The sequence below is a fragment of the Carcharodon carcharias genome, chromosome 20 (genome assembly GCF_017639515.1).
Source record: "Carcharodon carcharias isolate sCarCar2 chromosome 20, sCarCar2.pri, whole genome shotgun sequence".
In the NCBI taxonomy this organism is placed as follows: domain Eukaryota; kingdom Metazoa; phylum Chordata; class Chondrichthyes; order Lamniformes; family Lamnidae; genus Carcharodon; species Carcharodon carcharias.
The window spans coordinates 32,170,467-32,189,599 of NC_054486.1; the positions used below are offsets into that span (position 1 = coordinate 32,170,467).

At 43.9% G+C, this 19,133-nt stretch overlaps 2 protein-coding genes across 4 annotated transcripts in view; one reads left to right on the forward strand and one right to left on the reverse strand.

The window, feature by feature from the left end:
* Positions 1-4,607, reverse strand: part of exd1 (exonuclease 3'-5' domain containing 1) — a 70,989-nt gene extending 66,382 nt beyond the window's left edge. Inside the window, exons 1-2 of one of the 2 annotated variants that reach the window (XM_041213956.1) lie at positions 4,376-4,607; positions 1,867-1,935 (exon numbers count right to left, since the gene is read on the reverse strand). In XM_041213956.1, the coding sequence (XP_041069890.1) occupies positions 1,867-1,935; positions 4,376-4,499 (193 nt within the window). In that variant the 5' untranslated portion in view covers positions 4,500-4,607. The remainder of the gene's footprint in view (positions 1-1,866; positions 1,936-4,375) is intronic. The other variant, XM_041213957.1, reaches the window with a different exon arrangement.
* Positions 4,608-5,051: 444 nt separating this feature from the next.
* The window catches only part of ino80 (INO80 complex ATPase subunit), a 200,588-nt gene continuing 186,506 nt past the window's right edge, over positions 5,052-19,133 (forward strand). For both annotated transcript variants that reach the window (XM_041214654.1, XM_041214655.1), the window contains exon 1: positions 5,052-5,234. The gene's annotated coding sequence lies outside the window, so the exon portion shown is untranslated. The remainder of the gene's footprint in view (positions 5,235-19,133) is intronic.

The window sequence follows — 19,133 nt, forward strand, 5'->3', positions numbered from 1 at the left end:
TTTTATCTCTGCCTTTTAGCCTATTTCGAACCCTTCCCCCCACCCCACCCCCACTAGGGCTATCTGTACCTTTATTATCACATTCCTTAGATAATATCCCCCAGCTTCAACACCTCTGTCCTTTTGTCTATGACATCTTTTGGTTATCTCCACCTATCACTGGCCCTCTATCCAACTCTACTTGTCCCACCCCTCCTTAAACCAGCTTATATTTCACCTCTTTTCTATTTTTCCTTAGTTCTGTTGGAGGGTCATTTGGACTCGAAGCATTGGCTGTGCTCCTCTCTGCAGATGCTGTCAGACCTCCTGAGTTTTTCCAGGTATTTTTGTTTCTGTTTTGGATATCCAGCATCCGCAGTTTTTTGCTTTTATCTTATTGAGAGCTCAGGTTTAGATTAACAGTGACTACAGTACTGGCTTTGAAGACACAATGTTGCTGCCATTCCTGATCATGAGTCTGCAATGAAAATTTGAGAAATCAATTGGAAAGTAGGTGCCTTCTATTTTGTTCCACCATCTCCACCCCCTCTTAAACAGTATAAACTCCATCACGTTTCTACTTCTCTTTAGCTCTGAGGAACAGTCACACAGATTCAAAGTTAACTCTGTTTCTCTCTCCACAGATGCTGCCAGATCTGCTGAGTTTTTCCAGTATTTTCTGTTTATTTTGGAAAGTAGGTGGAGTTGTTTCTCAAACTGCTCTTTAACTCTTAGTCTTCCCACATCAAGGCTCTGTTGCTCTATGCAGAGTTCAGTGTGCAGAAGTTGTGCACAGAAACCCAACCTCTGTTTATGGTCTTCTGCCTTCCCCATTTGTTGGCTACAAGAATTTTGAAGATGCAATTTCTGTGGTGTTTGTCTAGTGGTCCACTGCTCGCTAAAAAATGTAAGCCTTGGTCCACTGTGGTTCCTGTATAAAAGCTGGTAGATACGCAAGTGATTCGGTAACCTAGCCTCCAAATTTGTTCCTCTTATCCCTTCCCATTTCTTAGTGTTCTCCTATTAGCGCTTCTAAAATCAGGAACCCAACGTACGAAGGATCAGTTGAATGATTAGTCGTCGTCAGCTGTCCCTCGATTCAAGGATGACGTCTTTTCAGGGTCAAAGTTTCTGCCACGGCTCTTCACGTGACTGAATAGACCGATTCTTGACCCGCAGATCTTTGGGCATGTGGAGCAGGACATCCTACAAGGTAGTGGGATCCGGAGTGCAGGATTTGCTTCCTTCTCTCCTACCACTCTCCCTCATCATTAAGGCATTTGGACTCAAAGCATGACGCAGATTGAGGGACAAGTTGTTGCCACTTTGGACACTTGGTAGCAAGTTCCTTCCAGCCATTAAAGTCAATGCTGCCATGCTTCAGAGTGTCTTTGTAGCATTTTCTTTGTTCTCCATTGAAACACTGGCCATTTAAAATTTGAGAAAACAGGACCTGGCAAGGGAGGTGCTTTTTGGCCAATCGGATGCTGTCCCTATTTGATTTTGCAGGAATTATTATGCCAGATTGCTTGTGGAGCTTTCACTAACCTCTAGCATCTAGAGACTTTCGAAAAAGGGACAGGACAAGTTACTGTATTTTTATGCATTTATGAATTCATCTATTTGCAACCTGCTTTCTCTTGTCATTCCACAACCAAAAGGGCCAAACAATCTGGCTAGGTTGCTCGCAGATTGATTGCCAAGAGTATCAAGTGCAACAAATGCCCTTATCTTCTCAATTCTGTCTGTACCCTTTAAGGAAAATAATTCACCTCTATTCTAGGAAGATGGCAATTTGGATTACTACAATATTTTACAAAATACTGTTAATTAAAAATAGTAAAAATGCATTTCAGAGAAAGGGGCAATATTAGTAAAAATGCTTACAATTCTTGATCTCATACCCAAAAAACATTTTGATACCAGGCAACTTCCGGTTATTTTCCAAGTCTTCAACTGCAGAAAAAATGATAAATAATATTAGAAACTGACCAGTTCGGAACAGAAGAATAGGAGTAGGCCATTTTGATCCTTGAGCCTGATCTGCCATTCAATTAGATCATGGCTGGTCTAAATTTTAACTCCATTTACGCTCCTTGTTTTTCTAACTCTTAATACTAATGTCTAACAAAAATCAAACAACTCAATTTTGAAATTTTCATTTTATCAAATTTTGAGGTGAATTTCAATACATGTTCAGACATGCTTCCTGATAACCCTGAACAGTCTAGCTCTAAATGTTAAGGTTTATGCCTCTTTATCTTGATTCTCCCACCCATAGCAAGTTTTGCTGTTTACCTCATCAAATCCTTTAAATAATCTTAAAAACCTCAATTAGATCACCTGGGAATTAGGCTTTATTATCAAGCCTAGTTTGTGCAACTTGTCTTTAAATTTAACCCTTTAGAGCCAATACATCCTTCCTGAGTTGGAGTGCCCAGAACTGAATGCAGGACTCCAGATGGGGGTCTAATCACAGTTTCGTACACTGCAGCATAACTTCCATCCCTTTGTATTCCAGCCCTCTTGAGGTGAAGGTCAACATTTTATTAGCCTTTTTTTGTATTTTTCCACTAGATTAAGTGATTTTGGTACATGGGTCCCTAGATATCTTTGCTCCTCCACATTTGCTAGCTGATAAGTGTCACAAGTTCCAAAATATATTCTTGTCAAAAATATCCCACCTATCCCCCTTTTTATTTGTTCTTGCATGCCCTTTTTAGCTGATGTGGTTTCCATGTAGTATTGCCAAAAATGGCTTTGATGGCAGAGTATCTCAAGTTGAATTTTTGTGATCTGATTGATAGCTTGTTAAATAGTTTGAGAACAATGACAAGCCCTCTTTCCAAAGCACACTAACCATTTGTCACCTCTGTGCTCTATTCATCACATTTTTGATATTACAGGTTTTGTTGACTGACTCAAAAATAAAACAGCAGCAAATTAAGCTGGAGAGGTAGAAAAAAAACACAACAAAAAACACAAAAAATACCCAAAGCAATTTCTAAAATAACTACCCGATTGACCAGTCTGCAGAACTTACCAATTTAAAAAAATGCTGTCACAAATTAGGAAAGAGGAGTTCATAAATTGTTTTGAAAAGGGAATCAGTCTCTTGAGAAACAGGAATACTAAAAGGCACAGAGAGCAAGATTAGACTAAAAAGAAAAATATTTGCATCTTTATAGCACCATTCATGCCCTCAAGCTGTCCCAAAGCACTTTAGAGGCAATAAGGTACTTTTGAAGTGACGTCACTGAAAGGGAATCCATGGTTTCAAAATGTGTATTTTTTTCTTGGGTCAGACTCTACCTAAAAGCAAACTGAACCTTCAGATTTCCAGGAAAACTAAAACAGAAACAGAAAAGGAACCTTCAGGTTTCTGGGAAACTGCAACTATCAAAACCTTATAAAAGACACAGAGACCCCTGAGCTTAGTTCACCCAGTGGTGCAGCGCAGGAGACTGAAGATGATGCAGGCTGGATCCAGGAGCTGGGAATAGGCAAAAGCACAGCTGCTGCAGCTGCTTCTATTACTTGAAGATAATGTTTGTGGAACCACACCACCAAGACTCTCAAAAGCAGAGTTGAGGAGATTCTGCAGACATAAGACATTTTAGTGAAGATCATACTAGTGGAGCTCAGGTTGTGTTGTTGTCGACTCAAGATCTGGCTAAATCCTAGAAGAGGAGAAACTGGAAGACTTTGGGGCTGAGATTGATGCCATATATGCTGAGTGTATGACCTGAGAAATCTAAGATCCATTTTTGTTGTATCAGCTATTTAAAAGTATCATTTCTAGTTTGTACTGAATACAATTTGCCTGTTAATTCCTGTTCAATTTAGACTGATTTTGGTTTGATTGGCACAGTAAAAGTTTTTAAAAAGTGAAGTCTTGTCCATTTTTTGGGAAGTTTGGTTCTTTCTTGTTATTGGTCTCTACAGAGATCATAACAACCACCATAATGTAGGAAATGGAGCAGCCAAATTGCACATAAGTTCCCACAAACAGCAATGTGACAATGGTTAATTTGTTTTAATGATCTTGATTGAGGGAAAATTACTGGCCAGGACACTGGGGTCTTCTTCAAAGAAGTGCCATCAGGTCTTCTATCTCTCAATTTAACATCGCATCCAAAAGACGGCACCTCCAATAGCACAGCACTCCCTCAGTACTGCAATGAAGTATCAGCCTTGATTTTTGGGCTCAAGCCATAGCGTGGGATCTAAACCCACCAACCTTTTAACTTAAGAGGCTAATGTGTTACCAAAACAACTAACTAGCTAACTGGCGATGTGGAGAAAAACAATGTTAAAGCACCTCGTTTCTCTCCCATTCCCCTGCAAACACCCTCCCCTTCTGTCCAAATCTCTCCCTCCCACAGATTATCACCACCTTGATCCAACACGATGGCCTTCGTGGCAGCATCCACATGCCGAAGACATCCCGAGTAAGTCCCACACACCAAGGTGATTTTGACCTGCTTAGAAAGGAGCTCTCGCAGCCACACCAAATCCATCGCTTCCCCAGCCGTGCCTACACCAAATGCCCGCCACAGCACGTGTACCTAATGCTCGCGCCTGCAGCCTATGGGCCCATAAGGCTCCGCACCCCACCGCCGCAGTGATTGACAGGAGCCGATTGAGTCTTTTTTTCGAAATTCAGCAACCGTTGGACAGGAAATATCGCGAGATGAGTCTTCCCCGCCCTCCTGCCGTCCTTGGCATCCCGCCCCTCCTTTCCCGGAGCCGCACGAGGAACAAAAAGCAGACGCCTGATTGGCTGATGCTCGAGCCAGCCGCGTGGCGTCACACACACTTCGGCATTTTCCGTCAATCGAGGCATGAGAGTAGATGGTCGACTCGATCGATGACCTATCTTTCTTTTCCTTCGAATTCACCCCTTTCTCGGACGAGTTCGTTCGAAATGAATGACGTCTAAGAAAGAGGGGCTTGATATTCCTCACAGTGGCACACTGTGGTGGGCCCAGGGGCGGTGTGGGGTCTCTGTTCCGGGCCGGGTGCTGAAGTGGAAACTGGTCGGCGCTCGGCTGCTCTGGCCTGGGGGGGCCGGGGGTAGAGCCGCAATGGCGGTCGGCGGCGGCGGCGCTCGGAGGGACTCAGGCAGAGCGGCTGCGAAACCGGCCGCCCCGCTCCCTCTGTCAGACATCGCAACCTCTGCCTCTCCAAAGCAAGCGCCATCTTGGCTCGGGGAGAGGAGCGGCGCGGCGAGGCAGAAGCAGGGGCGAGCCGAGGTAAGCGGCAGTGAGTGTAAGTGAGTGAGTGAGTGTGTGCGGTGGTGGGGGGGAGGAGGCGGACGGGCGTTTGTGCCGTTTATTTTAATGGGAAATGGCCCGATGTCTTGAGAGGAATTTTTTTCCCCTGTGTGGCGGATCGGGCGGAGGGAGGGAGGAAAGTCCAGACCAGGCCTGCTTGGATTCTCCTCCTCACTCGAGTCTTTCCACTTTCATACCGATTGTTTCCCGGGCTCGCCTCATCCCCCGGCTCCGCTTCACACTGCGGGAACATCGGGGCCGCTTAAAGGGCCAGGCACCCCCCCCTCCCCTCCCCTCAATCGTCTCTCCCTCCCTCCGCGTAGTGTCTGCCTCTTCCTGCTCGGGCCTAGCCGGCCTCTCAAACTTTAATCCCCACTGCCCTCATCCTCCAGGTTGCCTGGTGTAATTATTTCAGATTGTCCTCAACTTTTTCCTTTCCGCTCCCTTGGCCTGTTCACTTTGCAAAGTGGGGTGTGGGGTGGGGGGGTGGGTTGAGGAGAGGAATTGGGAGGTCTAATATTTTTGCGATGGGGGCTTAATTTTTAAGAAATAATGACCTTTAAAAAATAAAATCTTACTGTAATCAAAATGATGCTATAATCAATGTGCTATATGTTTAATTTGAAATTGCAACCTATTCCTACTATTCTGACAGCCAGAATTTTGGATATTTGAGAAATAAAGTCATTTTCACATGCCACTTGAAGTTGCCTTCCCCCCCCCCCCGTCAAATTCAGTTTCTTTAATACTGGGATGAAAACAGTTTAAAATTAAGTTATGGATAGTTATTGACATTTATTGATTAATAACAGAGCAATATATTTTTGTGATCAACACCAAGGACAGTGCCAGAAAATAACTGAATCCACAAATGTTGAATTAGATTACAGAACTTAATGGTCTAAAAGTTGGCTGGGTGTTGGGTTAAATTGTTTTATAAGTTATTTTATTGAACAGAAATAAATAGAATGTGGGCTTTTAATTCAAGCACAAGGATTCAGTTATAAAATTTTAAATTTGGTGAAAGAATCGTTTTTTTAAGATTTGAAGATGCAGCCAACCTGTTCAGTCAACAAAATGTTGCGCATGATGGTTGTCCTGCTACTCTTGAAATTAATACTGGATAAACTTGACCCCTGGGTTACAAATATTTGTCCTCCCTGTGCCCCCAATATTTTTTTGCTCTGTTTAAGAACCTGACTCATGCCAGGGCTGCAGTTCTACTTCTACTGGTTATCTTTTGGTGCTGGTGTGTGTCAGCAGTCAAACCTGATCCTGTCTTGACCCAACTTCCACCCACAATCTCTTCTGCAGGGTATTCAGTAAGGAGGCCTATGACCTAAAATGTGTGAAACCTTCCCAAGGCTGGGTCAACTGCGATCGGACACCTAAAGGGTTCTGGGGTTAGTGATCCTGAGAAAAGGGTTTTTGCTAGTCGTCTATCCCTCATAATTTTATAGATTTCAATTAACTCTTCCCTCGACCCCCTCTGCTCTAAAATTTTCCAGTCCTGGCAACATCCTTGTCAATCTCCTCTGTACTATCTCTAGTGCAATTGCATCCCTCCTGTTCTGTGGTGATCACAATATTCTAGCTGTGGCCTAACTAGTGCTTGGTTCAGTTCTAACATAGCCTGCCTGCCCTTGTCTTGACTAATAAAGTATCCCATGTGCCTTCTCAACCACCTTATTTACCTGTCCTGGATCTGAAATTATGTAGAAATAAACTACATGGTATAATTTATTCCCTTGGGCGTGCTGCTTAATGTTTGTAGGTTGTGGGAATTTGCCCATTGTGTATCTGTAGAGGTGTAAACTTAGTTTAAGGAATTTGGCGATAACCTGATGTCATTACTATCTTGTGACATAACAGAATGGCCTTTCTTGTACATATAATGCAGTGCTTTATAATCAGAACTTTCAATTCATCTAAAATTGGTGCCGTGTATTATTTCCATAGTACATGTTTTGTCCAGGTGTTTCGTGTAATTGTGAAACATTTACTTCTGAGGAAATGTTCCAGTGTAAACTTCAAAGTTTACAGTGGTGAACTGGGTCCTTAAGTATTTTGTTTAGATCTGAAAATAATATTGCTGTGTCATATTTCATTTCTATTTATTGTACATACATACCCAAAAAGTGAATTGTGAGCAGGGTTTTGAAGACGCATAGAATCATAAATTTTTAAAAAATCTTTGATTGAATATGAGTGTCGCTGGCAAGATCAGCATTTGTTGCTCATCCTTAATTGCTCTTGAGAAGGTGGTGGTAAGCCACTGCCTTGAACTGCTACAGTCCACGTGATGTAGGTACACCCACAGTGCTGTTAGGAATAGGACCCTAGGATTTTGATCCATAGACAGTGAAGGATCAGCGATATAGCTCTAAGTCATGTTCGTTTGCGGATTGGAGAGGAACTTGTAGATGGTGATGTTCCCATGCTTCTGTTCTTGTCCTTTCAGGTGATTGGGGCTGCAGGGTTAGAGGGTGCTGTTTAAGGAGGCTTGGTGTGTTTCTGCAATGCATCTTGTAGATGGTACACACTGCTGCCCCTGTGTGTGGTGGTGGAGGGAGTGAATCTTTAAGGTGCTGGATGGGATGCCAATCACATGGACTGCTTTGTCCTGGATAGTGTCGAGCTTCTTGAGTGCTGGTGGAGCTGCACTCATCTAGGCAAGTGGCGAGTATTCCATCACACTCCCGATTTCTGCCTTGTAGATGATGGAATGCTTTGGGGAGTTGGGAGGTGAGTTACTCGACCCGGAATTCCCTGCCTCTGACCTGCTCGTATGTGGCTGGTCCAACTCACTTTCTGGTCAATGGTAACCCCCCACAGGATGTTGATAGTGGGGGATTCAGTGATGGTAAAGCTATTGAATATCAAGCGGAGATGACTAGATTCTCTCTTGGAGATGGTCATTGCCTGGCACTTGTGTGGCGTGATTTCACTTCCCATTTGTCAGTCCAAGCCTGAGTATTGTCCAGGTTATGCTGCGTGTAAACACGGACTGCTTTAGTATCTGAGAATTTGCGAATGATGCTGAACATTGTGCAATCATCAGCAAACATCCCCACTTCTAACCTTATGATGTAGGGAAGGTCATTGAAGCAGTTGAAGATGGTTGAGCCTATGACACTACCCTGGGGAACCTCTGCAGCAATGTCTTGCGGCTGAGATGATTGGCCTCCAACCAGCACAACCATCTTCCTTTGTGCTAGATATGACTCCAACCAGGGGAGAGCTTTCCTCCAGATTCCCATTTTGCTAGGATTTCTTGATGTCAAGGGCATTCACTCACTTCATCTCTGGAATTCAGGAGCTGGATGGTCCTGGTGGAACCCAAGCTGAGCTTCAGTGAGCAGGTTATTACTATGTAAGTGCTGCTTAATATCACTATTGACGACGTCTTCCATCACTTTGCTGATGATCGATAAGAGGCTGATGTTGGTAATTGGCCAGATTGGATTTGTCCTTTGTTTTATGGACAGGACATACTTGGGAAATTTTACGCACTGTCGGGTAGATGCCAGTGTTGTAGCTGTACTGGAACAGCTTGACTACGGGTGCAGCTAGTTATGGAGCACAAGTCTTCAGTAGTATTGCCGGGATGTTGCCAGTGTCTGTAACATTTTCAGTATCCAGTGCCATCAGTCGTTTCTTGAGAAGACCAAGATAGATCATCCACTTGACACTTCTTGCTGAAGATGGTTGCAAATGCTTCAGCCTTGTCTTTTGTACTCTACTGGAGTGCCCCATCATTGAAGATGGGGATATTTGTGGATCTCCGCTTCCTTTTAGTTGTTTAATTGTCCACCACCATTCATAACTGGATATGATAGGAATGCAGAGCTTAGATCTGAATCTTTGACTGTGGGACCTCCTAGCTCTGTTGCATGCTGCTTCTGCTATTTGGAATGCAAGTAGTCCACGTTGAAGCTTCAGGACTGTAGTCAGGTTGACACCTCATATTTTGGTATGCCTGGTGTTGCTCCTGCATGCTCTCCTGCACTCTTCATTGACCGAGGGTTGATGGTAATGGTTAAGTGAAGGATATGCTAGGCCAAGAGGTTACAGATTGTGGTTGAATACAATTATGCTGCTGCTTATAGCCCACAGCACCTCAGATGCCCAGTTTTGAGCAACTAGATCTGTTCTGAATATATCATATTTAGCATGGTGGTGATGTCACACAAAATGATGGAGGGTGTGCTCACTATGAAGATGGGACTTGGTCTTCACAAGGACTGTGCTATCTACATTTCCGAGCTACAGATCACTCCTACCTATACTGTCATGGACAGAGGCATCTGTGACAGGTAGATTGATTGAGGACCAGATCTACTTGGTTTCCCCTTTGGTTCCCTCACCACCTGCCGCAGGCCCTGTCTGGCAGTTACACCTTTTGGGTCTTGGCTGGCTTGGCAGTAGCAGCGCTACCAAGCTCCTCTTAGTGAGGGACATGGACTTTTAATTTGCCAGCCTAGAGTATAATTTATGACACTGTGGGAGGCCATTTGACCCATCATATCTGTGCTGACAAAGTATAGAGCTATCTGACCTAATCCTATTTTGCAGCTCTTGGTCCATAGCCTTGTAGGTTATGACACTTTGAGTGCATTCCCAAGTATTTGTTAAATGCTCTAACACTTTCAGACAGAGTGTTCCAGACCTCCTTCACCCTCTGGGTGAAAATATTTCTCCTCAAATCCCCCCTTATCCCTCTACCAATTACTTGCGCTCGTTATTGACCTTCCTACTTACGGAAAATAGAACAGGGAGGAAAGAGCTATCTAGGGTCCTCGTTTATAGATCTTGATTAACTGTTTGCTCAACCTCTCCTATTCTAAGGAAAACTACCAAGCCTGGATAGCACCTGAAATAAAAATAGAAAATGCTGGAAAAACTCAGACAAGAGGTTACAAATGGTGGTTGAATACAATTATGCTGCTGCTTATGGCCCACTGCACCTCAGATGCCCAGTTTTGAGCTACTAGATCTGATCTGTTCTGAATATATATTTAGCATGGTGGTGATGTCACACAACACAATGGAGGATGTTCTCACTGAAGAGCTGGGAGCATCTGGCAGCATCTCTGGAGAGAGAAACAGAGTTAACGTTTCAAGTCAGTTTTGAGCTCACCTCCCCTGGAGATCTTCCCTCCAGCTTCCAACCTCATAGTTTTCCAATCCTGCACAGCCTGCTTCGGTCTCCTCAAAATCCACAAACAGGACTGTCCCGGTAGACCCATCGTGTCAGCCTATTCCTGTCCCATGGAATTCATTTCTTCCCATCTTGACTACATTCTCTCTCCCCTTGTCCAGTCTCTTGCCAACTACATTCTTGATTCTTCTGATGCCCTACATCATATCAACAATTCCAAGTTTCCTGGCCCCAATCACCTCTTCACCATGGAGTCCAGTCCCTCTACGCCTCCATCCCCATCAGGATGGTCTGTGGGTTCTCCATTTCTTCCTTGAACAGAGGCCCAAATAATCCCCATCTATCGCCACTCTCCTCCATTTGGCTGAACTTATTCTCTCACTGAACAATTTTTCCTTTAACTTGTCTCACTTCCTCCAAATAAAAGCTGTGGCTATGGGTACCCATGTTGGCCCCAGTTATGCTGGTCTTTTTGTGAGGTATGTGGAACATTCCTTGTTCTAGTCCTACTTAGGCCCCCTCCCACAACACTCTTTTCGGTACACTGATGATGATGTATCAGTGCCACTTCATGCTCCTGTCTGGACCTGGAAAAATTTATCTATTTTACTTCCCATTTCCATCCCCCTCTCTCCTTCACACAGTCCATCTCTGACACTTCCCTTGACCCCTCTGTCTCCATTTCTGGTGATAGGCTGTCTTCCAATATTCATTACAAGCCCACTGACTCCCACAGCTACCTCGACTACAGCCCCTCGCACCCTACTTCCTGTAACGACTCTAGCCAGTTCTCCCAGTTCCTCTGCCTCTGTTGCAGTTGTTCTGATGATGCTACCTTCCAAATTGGCACTTCTGACATGTTTTCCTTTTTCCTGAACTGAGAGTCTCCCCCACCATGCTTGATGGGGGCCCTCAGCAGTGTCCAATCCATCTTCCTCACCTCTGCCCTGACCCCTTCACCTCCCTTCTAGAACCATGATAGGGTCCCCTTTGTCCTCACTTTTCACCCTACCAGTCTCCGCATTCAAAGGATCATCCTCTGCCATTTATGCCAACTCCAGCATGATGCCACTGCCATTCCATAGGGACTGGTCCCTCCATGACATCTGCTCCCTCTGGGAGAGCCTGGCCCACTCCTCCTTCACCCCCAACACCTCATTCCCCTCCCACATTACCTTCCCATGCAATTGCAGAAGGTGCAACACCTGCCCCTTTACCAATGCGGTCTCCTCTACATAGCTTTGCAGACCACCTTTGCTCAGTAAGCAAGCATGACCCAGATCTTCCTGTCGCTTGTCATTTCAACTCACCATCTTGCTCTCATGCCCACATGTCTGCCCTTGGCCTGCTGCAGTGTTGTAGTGAAGCCCAACGCAAACTGGAGAAACAGCACCTCATCTTCCAACTAGGCACTTTACAGCTTTCTGGACTGAATATTGAGTTCAACAACTGCAGACCATGAACTTTCTCCTCCATCTGGACCCCTTTTCCTCATCCAGTTTTTTTCTTAACCGCCACCCCCCCCCCACCCCCCACCCACACACCACCACCCCTGCATCAGGGCCATCTGTCACTTGTTATGTTTTGCTTTGACATCATTGTCAAAGCACTCCTGAGCTCCCACCTATTCCTGACCTTCTATTTTGCTCCACCTGCTCCATGCCCTCTAAAACAGTATAAAATCCATCAAATTTCTACCTCTCTTTAGTTCTGAAGAAGAGTCATACAGACTCAATGTTAATTCTGTTTCTCTTTCCACAGATGCTGCCAGATCTGCTGAGTTTTTACAGTATTTTCTGTTTTTATTTCCGATTTCCAGCATCCACATTATTTTCCTTTTATTTTACTGGTTAACACCTGTCTGGGCATGTCTCTCTTGTTGCTTTCTTTAGGCATTATTTTCCTGTCCTGTTGCTGCATTATCTTTTTGTGGATGTGGGCAACGGTAATGGGGCTAGATGTTGTTTCCACTAACATCTGTAGGCTGTAGTGCAGTCACTGGTGTAAATAGACAAAGATGGCAACCAATTTATAGGGCCGTTCAGTCCCTTGAGCCTGTTGTGCATTCACTTGGATCATGGCTGAGCTGTATTTTAACTCCATTAACTCACCTTGGTTCTGTCACTTTGAATGCCCTTACCTAACAACAATCTATCAACTCAATTTTGACATTTTCAGTTGACATTATCTTATGCATCAGTCAGGGGAATATAAGCCTGATCTATGAATCTACTGTCATAATTCAACCCTTTTAGTCCCCATATCATTCTGGTAAATTTGTGCTGCACCATCTGCAAGGCTAACATACCCTTCCTGAGGTGCAGTGGTCAGAACTGTATATCTATACAACTGCAACATAACCTCTACCTCTTTGTAAGGCAGTCCCCTGCATCTGTGCACAAACAGCTTTGAGCGAAAATACCAAGCTAATCTACTTTTGGTGAAGTTGATTGAGGGATAACTGTTGACCAGGCAATTAGGAGAACTCCCTGATCTTTGAATAGTGCAGCAAGATCTTTTATAGAACTATAGAAAAGTTATGGCTTAGAAAGAGGCCATTCAGCCCATCGTGTCTGCTCTGGCCATAAAAAGAAAAAAGAAACTAGCCACTCATTTTTAATCCCACATTCTAGCACCTGGTCCAGAGCCTTACAGATTACAGCACTTCAGGTGCATATCCAGGTACCTTTTTAAATTAGTTGTGTTTCAGCCTCAACCACCAATTTAGGCAGTGAATTCCAGACACCCATCATCCTCTGGGTGAAAAACTTTTTCCCCATCTAATCCTTGTAACAATCACCTTAAGCGTATGTCCTCTGGCAATTGATCCCTCAGCTAGGGGAAACGGGTCTTTCCTGGCTACCCTATTTATCATAATTTTGTGCACCCCAATTAAGTCACCCCTCAGCCTCCTCTATTCTAAGAAAAGTAACCCTAGCCTATCAAATCTTTCCTCATAGCTGCACTTTTCAATGTTTTTGTAAATTTCCTCTGTACTCTCTCCAGAGCATTTATGTTCTTCCTGTAATATGGTGATCAGACTGTACACAAAATTCCAGCTGTGGCCTAACCAGTGTTTCATACAGTTCCATCATTACATCCCTGCTTTTGTATTCAATACCTTGTCCAATTAAGTAAAGTATTCCTTATGCTTTCTTCACCACCTTATCCACCCATCCTGTTATCTTCAGGGACCTGTGGACATGCACTCCAAGCTGTCTCACTTCCTCTACCCTTCTCAATATCCTCCCATTTATTGAGTATTCCATAGCTTTGTTTGCACCCCCCAAATTTATTACCGCACACTTCTCTGGATTGAATTCCATTTGCCACTTAATCTGCCCACTCAACCAAACCATTGATATATTCTGAATACTATAGCTATCCTCTTCACTGTCATCTACATGGCTAATTTTTGTGTCGTCTGCAAATTTCCCATTCATGCCTCCCACATTTAAGTCCAAATCATTAATATATATGACAAACAACAAGGGTCCAAACACTGAGTTCTGTGGAGCACCACTGGAAACTGCTTTCCACTTGTAAAAGCATCTGTTGGCATTACCCTTTGTTTCCTGTCATTGAGCCAATTTTGGATTCAACTTGCCATCTTCCCCTGTATCCCATGGAATCTCACCTTCCCCGAACAAAACCGTGCTGGCTATCCTTGATTAATCTGTGCCTTTCTAAGTGACAGTTTATCTTGTCTCTTAGAATTGATTCCAATAATTTGCCCACCACTAAAGTCAAACTAACCAGCCTATAATTTTCTGGCCTAGCCCTCACCCTTTTTAAATATTGGTACAACATTTGCAAACCTCCAATTCTCTGGTACCTTGCCTGTATCTAGTGAGAATTGCAAAATGACCCTCAGAGTATCCACTATTTCCTCCCTGGCTTCCTTTAACAACCTGGGATACAATCCATCCAGCCGTGATGATTTATCCACCTACGAGGATGCCAGTCCCTCCAGCACTTACTCTTTCATTATACTTATTGTATCTAATATTTCACACGCTTTCTCTTCAACTGGAATGTTTACATCAGTCCTCTCCTTAGTGAAGACAGAGACAAAGCATTCATTGAAACCCTGCCCACATCTGCATCAACACACAAGTTACCACAGAATCACAGAATTATTACGGTGTAGAAGGAAGCCATTTGGCCCATGGTGCCTGCACCAGCTCTCTGAGCATTTTAACTTGGTGCCAATCTCCTGCTTTTTCCCTGTAACCCTGCATGTTGTTTCTATTTAAATAATCATCCAATGCCCTCTTGAATGCCTCCACCACAATTCCAGGCAGTGCATTCCAAACCCTAACTACTTGCTGTGTGAAAACATTTTTTGCTCACCTCGCACTTGCTTTTGCAAAACACTTTAAAACTGTGCCCTCTGGCTCTTGATCCATTTACGAGTGGGAACAGTTTCTCCCTATCTAATCTGTCCAGACCCCGCGTGTTTGTGAAAACTTCTATCAAGTCCCCTTGTAGTCTTCTCCTCTCGAAGGAAAACAGTCCCAACTTCTCCAATCTTTCTTCATAACTGAAGTGTCTCATCCCTGGAACTATTCTCATAAACCTCTTCTGTACTCTCTCCAATGCGTTCACATCTTTCCAATAGTGTGGCACCCAGAACTGTATACGATACTCCAGCTGAGGCCTAACCAGTGTCTTATATAAACTCATCATAACTTCCTTGCTCTTGTTATCTGTCCTATTAATGAAGCCTAGAATACTGCATGTTTTATGTTGTACATCTCTGACAGGCCCTACCCTTTCCTTAGTTATCCTCTTGCTCTTAATGTACTGGTAAAACATCTTTAGGTTTTCTTTGATTTTACCTGCCAATAGTTTTTCATATTCTCTCTTTGCTTTCCTATTTTCCTTTTTTACTTCACCCCTGTACTTTCTATACTCCTCTAGGCTTTCTACAGTATTAAGCATTTTGTGACTGTTGTAAGCTCTCTCTTTCTGCTTTATCCTACACCGAATGTTTCTGGATAACCAGGGGTTCTAGATTTGACAGTACCACTCTTTCTTTGTGGGGGTATGTCTACATTCTGCCCGAAGAATCTCACTTTTGAATACCTCCCACTGATTTGACACTGTTTTCCCTTCTAGTAGCTGTATCCTGTCAGCTTTCGCCCGTTCACCTTTCAGCTTTGTAAAATTTGTCTTCCCCCAACTTAGAACATTTAACCTTGTTCTATCTTTGTCCTTTTTCATAATGATGCTAAATCTCACTGTGTTATGGTCACTATCTCCAAAATGGCCCCCCACTGCTACTTCATCCATTTGCCCAGCTTCATTTCCTAAGATTACACCTAGAATTGCGACCCTCACATTGGACTTGTTACATGCTGGCTGAAAAGGTTTTCTTGAATGCAGTTCAAGAATTGTGTGCCCTCTGTGCCCTTCACACTGTTCGCATCCCAACTGATATTAGGGCAGTTGAAGCCTCCGGTTTTTCTTTTTTGTTCATTCATGGGAAGTGGGCTTCACTGGGCCAGCATTTATTGCCCTTGAGAAGGTGGTGGTGAGCTGCCTTCTTGAAGCGCTGCAGTCCAGGTGGTGTAGGTACACCCGTTGTGCTGTTAGGAAGGAAGTTCCAGGATTTTGACCCAGTGACAGTGAAGGAATGGCAATATATTTCCAAGTCAGGATGGTGAGTGACTTGGAGGGGAACTTCCAAGTGGTGGTAATCCCATGTATCTGCTGCCCTTGTTCTAGATGGTGGTAGTTGTGGGTTTGGAAGGTGCTGTTTAAGGAGGCTTGGTGAGTTCCTCCAGCAATCTTGTAGATGGTACACACGGCTGCTACTGTGTGTCAGCGGTGGAGGGAGTGAATGTTAGTGGATATAGTGCCAATCAAGTGGGCTGCTTTGTCCTAGACGGTGTCAAGCTTCTTGAACGTTGTGGGAGCTGCACTTATCCAGGCAAGTGGAAAGTATTCCATCACACACCTGACTTGTGCCTTGTAGATGGTGGACAGGCTTTGGGGAGTGAGGAGGTGAATTACTCGTCACAGGATTCCTAGCCTCTGATCTCTTGTAGCCACAGTATTTACATGGCTAGTCCAGTTCAGTTTTGGGTCAATGGTAACCCCCGGGATGTTGATAGTGGGGGATTCAGTGACAGTAATGCCATTGAATGTCAAGGGGCAATGCTTAGATTCTTTCTTGTTGGATATGGTCATTGCCTGGCACTTCTGTGGCGCGAATGTTACTTGCCACTTGTCAGACCTGGATATTGTCCAGGTCTTGCTGCATTTGAACATGAACTGCTTTGGGGAACTTCCAGGTGCTGGTGTTCCCATTTATCTGCTGTCCTTGTTCTTCTAGATGGTAGTGGTCATAGCTCTGGAAGGTGATGTCTATTACTGCCCTATTGTTTTTGCACTCAGAAAATTGCCTACATATTTGCTCTTCTAACTCCCTTCCACTCCTAGCAATGTGGCTGCCCCTTTTTTTTATTTCTGAGCTCAACCCATATTTGATGCTTCATTTCAGATATCATTTCTTCTCACAGCTGTAATTGTTTCTTCAACCAATAATGCTACACCCCCGCCTTTTTTACCCCCTCTCTATCCTGCCTGAAATCTCTAGATCCAGGGATGTTGATCTATCATTTTTGTCCCTCTTTAAGCCAAGTTTCTGTTGTAGTGAAGGTATCATGCTGCCATGTATCCATCTGTGCCCTCAGCTCATTGGTTTTATTTACTATCTGACTTGCATTTACATATTCATCTTTTAGCACTGCCAAATTCTTGTGCTGTATTCTTTTTAACCTGTGCTGCTTCTGTATTTCAGAGTCACTCGCTAATTCTCCATCTCCCATTCCCTGCTTTGGATTTGTCCTCTGGTTTCTAGCCCCCTGCCAATCGAGTTTAAAACCCTCCTGCCCCTGCCCTCACCCCAATAGCACTAGCAAATCTCCCTGCGAGGATATTGGTCCCAGTCCTGTTCAGGTATAGACCGGCCAGCTTGTACAGTTCCCACTTTCCCCAGAATTAGTCCCAATGCCTCAGAAATCTGACGCCACCCCTCCTACACCAACTTTCCAGCCGCATGTTCAATAGTTCAATTCTCCTACTCCTATACTCACTAGCACGTGGGACTGGGAGTAATGTTACCTGGGAGTAAGGTTCACGTAAAATGGCAAACCTGACTCTCAGTACTGCAGTGAAATGTCAGCTTAGAACTAAGTGTTTGTTTTGGAGTAGGATTACCACTGAGTCAAGGCTGGTATTTGGTGCATATTCTGAAGATATTGTGAAATGTCATCATCGGTTTCCCTTCATTATTGAAGTTGGCTCTTGCGTGCATAAAGTCATCTGTTATGCATTCAAACGTGGCTGATGTGCATGGCTTTCCACAGTATGGATAAGGATGAATTGTCTGATTTTTGTTGGGACTGTCCAGTCTTTCTAGCTTGCCTGTTGTGCTTTTCAAAGGAATCTATGTCACTACTTGAGATTGCTCCCCAGGTAGTTCTTTCTTGTGCAGTTTTCTACCAGCATGTGGTGGACATGCCACATTTCCTGTGGTTCACCTTCAAGGGGTCCTTGAACCTTAATCTTGGCCTACCTCACAGGCAGTGTCCAAGTATAAGTTGTGAATGTGTGACCACCTTAGGGATTTTGTCAGTCAAACGTACTACATGTCCACTCCATCTTAGCTGGGCTGTGCTGATGAGTGTTTCAATTCTTGATATTCCTGCTATTTGGAAGTACCTCAGTGAGGGGCATTTTGGCCTTCTATTTGATACCCATGATGTTCTGAACAAATATGGAACCTTTCCATCTGCTTAATATGTGTGGAGTAGATAGTCCATGTCTCATAAGCTTATAGGAAGGTAGGTATTAGTGCAGCAATTTTTGTTGTAAGTTTGATACCTCATTTCCTGTAAAGTCTCTTCGTAAAGGGGGAAATGCTGAGCTTGCTCTGACAATTCTGTTTGTCACTTCGCTATCAATGCAGATGTTTCTAGAGATTGTGCTTCCGAGATAGGTGAAGTTATCTACAGCCTTCAGGGTTGTGTCATCGACAGTTATAGTACGTGGGATATGGTCTGAACTTGGTTGTGGTTGGTGGAGTATCTCTCTTCCATAAGCAGATGGTTAGTCCATAGTTGTCAGTCAGCTTTGAAAAACAATCCACGATCTGTTGAAGGACATGCTCACAGTATGACATGAGGTCACAATCTGCAAACAACAATTCCCGTATCAGTATCTCTGGTACCTTAGCTGAGGATTTCAGTCATCTCAGGTTGAAGAGATTGCTGTCTGTTCTGAATTGGATATATATTCCATCAACATTTCCATCAAATGCCACAGAAGATGTGGCAGCAAAAATTATACTAAAGCGCACAGGCGGTCACATTCACAACTTAAACTTGGACACCGTCTGTGAGGTAGGCCATGACACAGGGAGAGGAAAGGAGGTTCAGGTTGGGCAGAGCTGAGAGGTTCAAGTTTAGGTCCAAAGCACAAAGTTATCAAGCTGGCTATTTTGGGCAGTAGTAGGAAATTATAAAACAAAAACAGAATTACCTGGAAAAACTCAGGTCTGGCAGCATCGGCGGAGAAGAAAAGAGTTGATGTTTTTAGTCCTCATGACCCTTCAACAGAACGGATATTATGTTGGAACTGTGAAACGTTGTCAGTAGTCTTCTGGTGTGTAATTAATGTGCCTGCTTTCCATGTAAGCTCAAGATCAA